The sequence below is a fragment of the Gouania willdenowi genome, chromosome 1 (genome assembly GCF_900634775.1).
Source record: "Gouania willdenowi chromosome 1, fGouWil2.1, whole genome shotgun sequence".
Taxonomy (NCBI): domain Eukaryota; kingdom Metazoa; phylum Chordata; class Actinopteri; order Blenniiformes; family Gobiesocidae; genus Gouania; species Gouania willdenowi.
In genome coordinates, this window is record NC_041044.1 from 29,062,403 (window position 1) to 29,073,553 (window position 11,151).

Consider the following 11,151-nt stretch of genomic DNA (forward strand, 5'->3'; position numbering starts at 1 on the left):
ATTAACCAAATGAGAAAAAATATAAAACTAATTTGAACTTAACGTTGCAAGGAACCTTACACAGGAAAAGGGAGTGAGGAAAAATAATATATAATTCTGTTACAAAAGTACAGGAATATGTTTCACAGTCCATTTCCTCCAGTTTTGACAAGGTCTCAGATTGCAGTCCCGGGAAAAATGGCCTCCGAATGCAGTAGATTTCATTAACTGTGATAGTCCGTGGATGGCCGTGATTGCTACAACCGTCTATGTGTAATAGCTTTTTTGCTTTCAACTGGTAGCACTTTATTAAGATATCTATCATCGACCATGAGCCCTCTTTTGGAAATCTACCCAGGTATGGAACAGCACCAGGCAACAACTGGCTAGACTGCCCTCTTCTACATCTGCATATATAAATAAACTCTCGGACTAGATTGAAAAGTGTCGTACCATTGGTCTTCTACATCTTCTCCAGCATTTATTTTGTCTCTATGAATCCAGCTGCTTAAATTACACTTGGAATTTGTTGGAACATGTTTTTATTTTCCTTATCATAAAATAAAGCTCTCATGTAAACTGACTTAGTTTGACAACCACGCACATATGGGTAATATCCTTCAGACAGCTACAGATCAATAAATAACTCATATTTAATGCATTAGCTTTATAACAATTCAAAACAACAACCAAAAATTATATATTTACAGTTACGTCTGCACTACTGCAATGTACCTTAGTTATATTTATTTTCATATTCATATCTGCACTCTCACTGTACATGTTGTAAATACATGTTTGTTTATGATCTATATATTCTATATTGTCGTGTTTTTCTGTTGGTAAATGTTTTGAGCAGAGAGAACAGTAATTTCAATTCTATACATGTCTTGTACATATAGTGGACGACAATAAAGCTGACTTTGACTTTGTCTAGTGTAGTAATCTGTTTAATGAAATAACAGTGGACGATTTAAAGCTCTGCATCTGTTGTATGACAGTTTTTGGCAGACCTGGAGTCCAACTCGCTCCTGCGCGACAGTTTGGAGTGTCAAAGGCTCCTGATGGAAGGGATGAAGTATCACCTCTTGCCTCATCGTCGGCCCCTGCTTCAGAGCCCCCGCACCCGCCCTCGTAAGGCCACTGTCGGAGCCATGTTTGCTGTCGGAGGAATGGATGCTACAAAAGGTAGAGACACACAAACAATCATGAGATCGGCAACCTTCAGCGGAAACCGCATTCAAAGTCTGGAGTTAAATGAATTAATAAAGCATGCCCGCTCTGCTTATTTCACTAATCTTGTTTTGCAAAATAAGAGAAACCCCAAGGTTTTGTTCAATACTATTGAAAAGCTTGTTGCACCCTCACTGTAACAATTTTTTAAATTTCTTTGTAAATAAAGTACAAGATCTCAGGGCTAGCATCACACCTCCCTTGGTTAGCTTGTGCAGTGCATCAGCCCCTGTGAGCTCATGGTCCTCCTTCACTCCTGTCAGCCTACAGGATGTTCAGGTTTTAGTAGGAAAGATGAAACCCTCATCGAGCACTGTAGACATTGTTCCTGCTTCTCTGCTTTTAAATGCTTTTGATGTTGTTGGTCCTTGGGTGGTAAAATTGATAAACCTCTCACTTTTTTCTGGCTCGGTCCCAAGCTTTTTTAAACATGCGATAATAAACCCCATTCTTAAAAAACCCAATCTTGATCCGGGGGAGCCTATAAACTACCGGCCCATATCTAAGCTTCCCTTCATGTCTAAAATCATGGAGAAAATGGTTGCTAAGCAGCTAACCTCATACATGGAACAGCATGATTATTATGATAAATATCAATCTGGTTTTAGATCAATCCACTCCACTGAAACTGCTCTTCTGAAAGTTTCTAGTGACGTGATGATGGCTCTGGTCGTTACACAGTTTTAGTTTTACTTGATCTGACAGCTGCCTTTGATACTGTAGATCACAGTATACTGGTTGAGCGACTCAAATCTGAGATGGGGTTTTCTGGTACTGTTGTCCAGTGGTTTACCAGTTACATTAATGGAAGAACCTTTAATGTTGCTATTAATGATGTAACGTCTAGTATGTCCAACCTGTCATGTGGAGTAGCCCAGGGCTCTGTTCTGGGGCCTGTTTTGTTTTTATTGTATCTGATGCCTCTTAGTCAGTTGATCCATGGTTATAAAAATGTGTCATCATTTTTATGCTGACGATATCCAGTTGTACTGCTCCTTTAATGACTCTGAGTTTCACTTTTTATCAGAGTTCTTAGACTGTATATCCTGTATCAAAAACTGGCTGTCATCAAATTATCTCCAGATAAATTCAAACAAAACAGAAACTCTGATCATTGCTCCTGATAAAAAGATCCCTCTGATTAAAAACTCCCTTGGCGATCTGGGCTCATCTGTTAAAACCAGCCTCAGAAACCTTGGGGTTGTTTTTGATCAGTCCATGTCTTTGGAGGGACATTGTCGTCAATTGACTAAAAACTGTTTTTACCACCTGAGAAATATCTCTAAAGTGAGGCATCTTTTATCAAAATCAGATCTGGAACTGGTCATACACGCATTTATATCATCTCGTATCGACTACTGTAATTCTGTTTTTACTTGTTTTTATAAGTCGACCCTAAACAGACTCCAGATCGTTCAGAACGCTGCTGCCAGACTTTTAACTGGTGCTTCTAGAACATCCCATATTACCCCCATTCTTGCTACTCTGCACTGGCTTCCAGTTAAGTTTCGCATTGAATTTAAAATATTAGTTCTCACGTTCCGAGCATTACATGGTCAGGCCCCTAAATATATCTCAGACTTGTTGTACCCCTACTCATCAGGGCGATGCCTTCGGTCTTCAGGTCAGGGTCTCCTAAAGACCCCAAAAACTAAATGTAAACCCAGAGAAGACCTGGCGTTCCAGGCTGTAGCTCCCAGACTCTGGAATAACCTGCACCAGTCTCTCAGGGAGCTCAACTGTGTGGACACTTTTAAAAAAACTGCTGAAGACTACACTTTACAGAAAAGCTTTTAGTTAACTGGATTTAAATTTTTATTTGTCCTTTAATGTTGCTGTTCTTATGATATTTATGCACTCTTGTTTTATTATTCTATTGTGTTGCACTTGTACTTTTACCACAACTCTGTACAGCACTTTGGGATTTTATATGCAAAAAGCGCTTTATAAATAAACTACTTACTTACTTACTTAAATCAACATTAGGGTTAAGGAAAAGCCTGACTGTGTATCAGTCTACAGTATTACAGTAAAAGCTTTGGGGTCATATGTATATATATTTATCTTTTTCTGAATCTGCTTTTATGTCCAGGAGCTACCAGCATTGAGCAGTATTGTCTTCGTCGGGACACGTGGAGACAGGTCGCCACCATGAGTGGAAGGCGATTACAGTTTGGCGTAGCGGTCCTGGACGGTCGTCTGTACGTAGTCGGAGGGCGAGATGGACTGAAAACCCTCAACACGGTGGAATGTTACAACCCGCAGAGCAAAACCTGGAGCGTCATGCCCCCCATGTCCACACACAGACACGGCTTAGGTGAGCACCTTTGTTACACGTTGAAGCATTAGCTTAGCAGTAAACTCAAACCTCTGCAGGTGATTCAAAGCTTTTCCAACAGATTAAAGCTATTTTTTTTTTTTTTTTTTTTTGCTTGAAAGACAAATTCACTGCACAAATCTATTAGTGTGAGAGAAAATTAATTGTGCATGCTGTGCTGCTTTGGATTTGTAAATGTGTGGAAGCAGGAAGGGGATTCAGACACACATCTGGCTGCACAGATGTTTGGTTTGATACATTCCTCTAAGCATGGAGGTGTCATTCCTGTTGTTAACAAGAGCAATACCACCTTATTGCCCTGAATGCTGTTGCATTCACAATAAAAAATAAATAAAAAATAAATCACTTGTTGTAATTGAGGGTGTTTTACATGAGCTTTGTTTAAACTGTGGCAGGGGTGGCTGTCCTAGAAGGACCAATGTATGCAGTGGGGGGACATGATGGCTGGAGCTACCTCAGTACAGTAGAAAGGTCTGAAAATATACTCAAATGATAAGATGCATGTTTTGTCACACCTTCTCTGTACTGTACTGTAAATGTGTTGCCAATTGTTATTTTTAACTAGTTATTTATGATTAATTACATGTCACATGTGCAGGTTAGTCATATTGTTACCTGATTTCCTTAAGGTGGGACCCTCAGGCTCGCCAGTGGAGTTTTGTTGCCAGTATGGCTACACCCAGGAGCACAGTGGGAGTTGCTGTTCTTAATGGCAAGTAAGTCAAGGATGCATATAGCTTTCATTCCTTTTAGTCACAGTCAGAGTTGAACATTTAAAAGGAGTTCTTGCAGTTTACTCTTGGTTTTTTTTTTATATGGAGGGACTTGCATTAAATTTTTATGACTTCTTGCTCTTGTTCCGGCAAATGTTAAATACATTTATAATGAGCTACTTTAAATAAAAGCCTCTACCAGCCAAATTTAATTGTGTGTTCACATGAAAATAAATAATGGAGCAAAGTATCTTATTCATACTGTATATCTGTATTCAGTGGACTAAACAGTCTTTTACTTAAATTATTGCCTAACGCAGCATATAAATGCTGTGTATTATTAAAGAAATAAAGTTTCTCTGGGTTAGCACAAAATCGAGTGCTCCAGCAAATCATGGCTTTACATTCAAAGAGTAAAGGTCTACAAACAGTACCACAATGGCCTTACACAAAGGCTGTTTAGTTCACTATTCCTTTGTGTATCTCTTTTGTGGTGCGCATTTTATGCTTTTTGCCATCTTCGCAGACATAAACACACTCAATCTCACATGAATGCTAGGGTCTGTCCCAGGAGTGTTGGCTGATTGATTTTGCTCTTACCAGTTTACTCTCAAAAAACCTGCAATGCATGCACCAACACACATGCACCATCTGTCACTACTTGAAAAGGGACGTCATCCAGAGTCCTGAAATGTTGCATGTTTGGTTTATTTTCTGGAGATAACACCATCCCCTGCCTCCCTCAGGTTGTACGCGGTGGGAGGCCGTGACGGTTCGTCTTGTCTGCGTTCAGTGGAGTGTTTCGACCCTCACACAAACCGGTCAGTGACAAGAAGCTTTATTTAAGTAGAACTAATGGCCATGTCATGCTTTACCTGTTTACTCTATTGTCTAAGGAACTCCTTTAGCTTATACGGTTAACAATCCACTGATCAAAGGAGATCCCTCTTATGGTTTTAAACTAAACCTTAATTATCAACGTACTTTTTGAAAGCACATTTTTAACATCTCCTGTATTACTGGAATGTAAAGCTCTATAGTGCTGGTTATTAAGACAGTTTGCTTCCTGTATGTTTATTGTCAGGTGGAGTGCCTGCGCTCCTATGGCTAAAAGGCGTGGCGGTGTGGGCGTGGCTACATGGCATGGATTTCTATATGCCATCGGAGGTCATGATGCTCCAGCCTCAACACTGGCATCTCGATTAAGTGACTGTGTGGAACGGTGACTAAGCATTTTAGTTTGTGTATTGAAAAAAAATAAAAATTTGAATATTTGAAAGTTTTCAAACAAAGATTTGGTAACACTTTACTTCAAGTTTTATACTTAATGACAGCCTTCATGACACCTTATTCATGCTAATGACAGGTGTCGTGTCATAATAATGACAGCGTGTTGTCAGCTTTAAGTGTCATTTGTTACCCTAACCCAGGGGTCTGCAACCTGCGGCTCTGGAGCCACATGTGGCTCTTTGACTCTTTTGCAATGGCTCTAGATAGCTTTCAAAAACTTAATAAAATAATTAATTATTATTTCTTACAGAGGGTATTGATGAATAATGACATTAACTTCAAATAAAAAATAAATCACATTGTGCAATAACTTGCACCTGTGGCTAACTTTAAGTTGTAATGAAATCCCTGGTAAGATAACAAAACTAACAAAAAGACTATTCTGGAAGAAAATAGATTGCTTGATATGTTGCAAGAAATTAAATTCATTAACTCATAAAATTATTTGATATTATTTCAACTTTATAGAATTTTATACACTGTATTGTTTGCATTGAGAAGGTTTTTTTTTTTTTTCGGCTCCAGAAGGACTTTAATCCTGGTGAGATTGGGCAAAATGGCTCCTTTGAGAGTAAAGGTTGCTGACCCCTGCCCTAACCCCACTTGATCCCTCCACCTAACCCAAAAAATGCCAAAATAGCACCAAAGGTGTCATAATTTAGTGAAAGATGTAATCATTTAGCAAACAACACTTAATGACAGCCTTCATGACATGTTATTCATGCTAATGACAGCATAATGTCAGCCTTATGTACAAAACCTCAAATAAAGTGTTACCAAAGATTTGAATAATTACTGATCACTTGGTTTCCCACTTTCTTTGGTACAGTACTGTTACCTGACCTTCATCAAGGTTACATTGTGATATTGTTGAAATAGAAAAGGGTAGTTGTTGATGTTGCTGAAAGTGATTGTCTATAAATAGAGCATACAGCCTCTGCATAAAGCTTTAAGGGACATTTTAGTGATCTGAGGGAATGGGTGATATCATTCCTCTGATTTATTTGGGTCTAGGAGCATGGCAGGGTTTCACCACTTCTTCTTCGATGTGTTTTTGTGTGTGTGGATGTGTGCGTGTGTAGGTATGACCCTCAGACAGATGTGTGGACAGCTGTCGTCCCTATGAGCATCAGCAGAGATGCGGTCGGTGTTTGTCTCCTCGGCAACCGTCTCTATGCAGTGGGTGGGTATGACGGGCAGGTATATCTCAACATTGTCGAAGCATACAACCCCCTAACCAATGAGTGGGCACAGGTAACTACACAAACACACGCACATAAACACACTATTGTTGTCCAGCCATAATTGGGATTCTCTCTGTGTTTTGTTTTTTGTCCCTCCAGGTAGCTCCTCTGTGTCTGGGCAGAGCCGGCACGTGTGTGGTGGTGGTTAGAATGTAAAAACACCTACATGTGGTGGAGGAGTTTGTTGCCTTTGATGACCCAGAAAGGACATTGTGAAACCTAGAAAAGAGACTGGTTTCTGGACATTTTTTAAAGGATTCACTGTTTGTTTCTCCAACTTGTCTAATCACTTACATTTTAAGAGGATGTTGGGGTGAACACTTTGCTTGGGGCATCTAGATTGCTTGTGTGCAGATGTAGCACAGATTTTCTTTTGCTTTGATATTTGTTCCTGTAGATGACTGTGTGCACACATCCACACACACACACACACTTGAGCTTTTTTCTTGCTGAGAAAAAAATGACATGCTGTCTCTGACGCGTGGGACACATGTGACACTTTATTACCTTAACAATGTCAGATAGTCTGCACTGATGCTATTTTAATACATATGTAATTATTTTTATAGCACAGCTGGCTCTTGCTCCTGCTTCACCTGCTGACAGATGAAAGATAGACTTTTTACATCATCAGCACAACTTCATGAACAGCTTTTCTGTGAGGAACCACTGGCCTCTTTTGTAGTTTCATGTTCCTCGTCAACCAATGTTTCTACTTGTATTTCTTCAGTATTGCATCAGCTCCTATCAACAGTTCCTATTAACTGTGGAATGCTACGTTTTCAATATAATGGAACATTGTATACCTGTTTTTACTTCAGGTCGTCTACTGAGTAATTACTCCATTTTGTAAAGAGATTTACAAGAGGTTTCACAGCGAGATGTAACATTGATAACAACACCTCTGCCACTTTTTGTTGATCCCTACAGGAATGTTGAGTTTTCATTTCTGAGCACAAGGTGTTTTTATCTTTCAGACCAGACAAGTACTTATGTTAACCAGCTAGCTCCTTTTCTGCCAATGTGGATGTTTCATCTTTTTTCAATGTGTGTGTGTTTATGTTAGAGTATGTGTGTTTACATCTGTTGGATACTCAGAGGTTGCAAGAAGCATATTTTTTTATCCTAAATGAGAATTCCTCACCACTCCACTCTGAGCATCCTCAATTCCCTGTTGTTTTCTCTCAACCTGTGTTTTCCCATTATCTCCCCCCACACACACACACACACACACACACACGAAGAGAGATGCATGCTTCACTAAATTTTTGAATAATTTGGTTGGATGCTCAACCAAAAGAATATGTACTATTATAATGAGACTATGAATTAAATTATGTTGCTGACAAATTGTTTATGTCAAGTTCAGAGATTTGATGCTGCTGTAGACAAAGTATCAGACATGAGGGAAGAAATGCAAATCGTGTGGTTTGAGATATTTTTGTAGGTTTTTTTTTAGTAAAATTAGACAAAACCTTTTTTTTTAGAGTTCAGTCACTTGTCGTTGAATTCATGCGGTCTATGTAATTGTATTTCCAGTCTATTGGGATCTCCTGCTCGAGTGTTTGTGTCCTTGTTTATGTGGGAACTGAAGAAAGGAATCTCCCTACAGTGTGAGGCAAAGCAGTGCATCCTGTCTGAGCTGAGCTTATGTAGCCCTCAGGAATCGGCCTACAAACACGCGGAGCATCACACATTTACAAAAAAAAAAATTGCACAAGGACACAGTTACCCACACATCTGAAAGCCAAGTGCCCTAGGAGAATGGGAAGATTGAAGAGCTGCCACAATTTGCATGGCATGACATCTGGCGGGCAGTTTCCCCACAGCTGGCTGATGTTTATTCAGCCTTGATGCATTGGTGCATTATTTTATTTTCCAGCCCTCCAAAACCTGCTCGCTGTTTATTTACAGCATTTTCTTTAGATCGCAGCAGAAGTGTCACTTCCACTGTGTGTCATGTGGTTTCTGTCCAAGGTTGAAAAGAAATGGTAGACATTCCATATCAAATGTATTCAATGTATAATATGTACATGATCCACTATAAAATCTGTATGTAATCTTATTGCATTAGCCTGTAAAGTTTACAGTTTCTAATAAATATACAACAAGCTGTTGTGTTCTCTTTTTGTAGCATAAATGTATGTGTAATGAGGTCATTAAAAGAGTCACATCATTTTTTTCCCCTCTCAATGGTTGTATATCGGTAATCATGGAATACATATTGTATGAAACGTATTATGTACAAATTAAATTCAATACAAGATGTAACACTTTTTTGTTTTTCCTCTAGAGTGGTGTTAAACAGCCACAATTATGTTTATAGTGCAGATGTTTGTTAGAGTTTTAATATTACTGTCAAAGGGAAGATATGTGGCACACATTTCTAATAGCAGAGCAGCTTGGAAATATTGCCCTGCATTAATATTTAATGACAGGAGAGTAATAGGAATGAACATTTCTCCACGTGCTGGGTCCGAGCATGCACTTACAAGACTGAAGCCTGAGCAGGTTGATGGATCATTCTGATGATACAAGGATGCAAGTGAGCTGGAGGAACCTTCACAATTTACACACACTTTAACCTTGGTAGTCGGCTAGTTCTCCTATTTATTGCTCTCGGAGTCTTAAATTATTAGCACAGGTGACAAACAGGCTCAAGGTGGCACTCAGAGATCCATCCACTGATCCTCTGCCTCTTCACTTTATGGCTCCATAGTCCTTCAGAGGAGAAGCCAGGACAAAGAATGCATCACTGGCCAAACCAGATGTTGAAATTGTCTGCATACATTGCAGACAAGCAGTAGCTGTTAAGAAAAAATAAGCATGCACAAAGAAAAGAGACAAGCCTACTTTTCTCTTAGAAGATCCATTCAACTCCATTCGTTATCAGGTGGAAATCAGAGAAAGTTATTGACAACCAGAAAAAAAGCATTTCAATTTGATTTTACGTGAGTGACACTGATCATTTCAGGGTTTTTGTCTCATATCGAATTAATGTCACAGTTTTAAGAACGAATATGCTAGATTGTTATTGCTCTGATAATGCTCTGACAGCATAGATCAGATAAAGACCCGACGCAGTGAAGACCTGCAGAACTACCGTTGCAGTGTTTGATTACTTATTCATGTGTCAAGTATGTTTAAATATTTATGTCCCTTCAACAGTGTTTGCCCTTAGCAGCTTTAAACTATCAGCGTATGCTAGAATTGATTTGAGGATGTTGTTTCTTGATTTTCCTGCAGGCCTATATTTGTCATAACCTCAGGTTGTTGGGATGTTTTATGTTTGATTTTCATGTTTACGTTCAACTCGCTCAGTGGAGCTCTGTAGGTTTCTATTTGTTTTACTGGCTGTGTTGGAGATAGTCCTTCCTTGTGTTTGGCACCCCTTGTCTAGTCTATGTGGAAGAATAGAGAGCATGTGTTGATCTCTGCCCTCTGTGCTGTCTGAGGTCAATCCCATCCCCTTGATTACCTTCCCTCATTAAAATAAGTGTGCATGAACAAAGTGTTTCTGTTTTTCATGGTTTGTTGCTTTGAGTTTTTTAGATTTTCTGTTTCACCATTGATTACTTTTCTTTTGTGGACTTATTTACACCATGCTGGATTTTTGATGGGCAGCTTGGGTTGTCCTTTTTGGAGTATATGTTAGATTTTGTTGGACTTGGTCTTGAGGTTTAAGTTAATTACATGGATTTTCAATTTGAATTCTACTCCTGCCTTCTTAGCTCTCCCTGAAATTGGTTCTTTCTCTACTTCGGTACCCCTCAAATACAACACATCTAACAATATTAAACACATTTGTTTGTGAAACTCACAGCCGAGCAATGTGAAGCATTTTTGATTAACCTCAAACATACATAACCTATGGAAAGATTTTTTTTAATGATTGACTGGAGGATACAAAATCAATTTGCCTTATTACATTTGATAGTTGTCAAAAACTATAATACACTGCTAAAAGAAAAGGAAACACTTAAACAACACAATGGTAAGAAATGTCTAGCTATTAAGCAACACTGTAAATTATGTTAAAAACCTGCTGTTGTAGAAATGGAACAGACAACAGGTGGAAATGAGAGGCAATTAGCAGGACAAGCCCAATCAAAGGACTGTGAACTACAGGTGGTGACCACAGACCATTTATCACCCACTAATAGGGAAGGTGAACTGAGCTTTAGACATTTGTGATACAAATGTACAACAGGGGACGGGACCCAGATAAGCAAACTGCTTCTCTCGTCTCCTTTTTCGGCATGTACAAAAAAAAAAAAAAAAAAAAATGTAAAAATAAAAAAAGTGAATGTAACCATGTCGGAAATCAACTGAATAAATAAATAAATAAAAAAAA

The 11,151-nt window shown here is 38.8% G+C and overlaps 1 protein-coding gene across 5 annotated transcripts in view; it reads left to right on the forward strand.

Moving 5' to 3' along the window:
• klhl5 (kelch-like family member 5) overlaps positions 1-8,911 on the forward strand; it is a 53,720-nt gene extending 44,809 nt beyond the window's left edge. For 4 of the 5 annotated variants that reach the window (XM_028449060.1, XM_028449070.1, XM_028449078.1 and 1 more), the window contains 8 exons: positions 981-1,167; positions 3,305-3,529; positions 3,946-4,021; positions 4,180-4,266; positions 5,010-5,084; positions 5,348-5,485; positions 6,636-6,807; positions 6,897-8,911. In XM_028449060.1, the coding sequence (XP_028304861.1) occupies positions 981-1,167; positions 3,305-3,529; positions 3,946-4,021; positions 4,180-4,266; positions 5,010-5,084; positions 5,348-5,485; positions 6,636-6,807; positions 6,897-6,953 (1,017 nt within the window). In that variant the 3' untranslated portion in view covers positions 6,954-8,911. Of the gene's footprint in view, positions 1-980; positions 1,168-3,304; positions 3,530-3,945; positions 4,022-4,179; positions 4,267-5,009; positions 5,085-5,347; positions 5,486-6,635; positions 6,808-6,896 lie in introns of those variants that run through there. The other variant, XM_028449051.1, reaches the window with a different exon arrangement.
• The last annotated feature ends 2,240 nt before the right edge of the window (positions 8,912-11,151 follow it).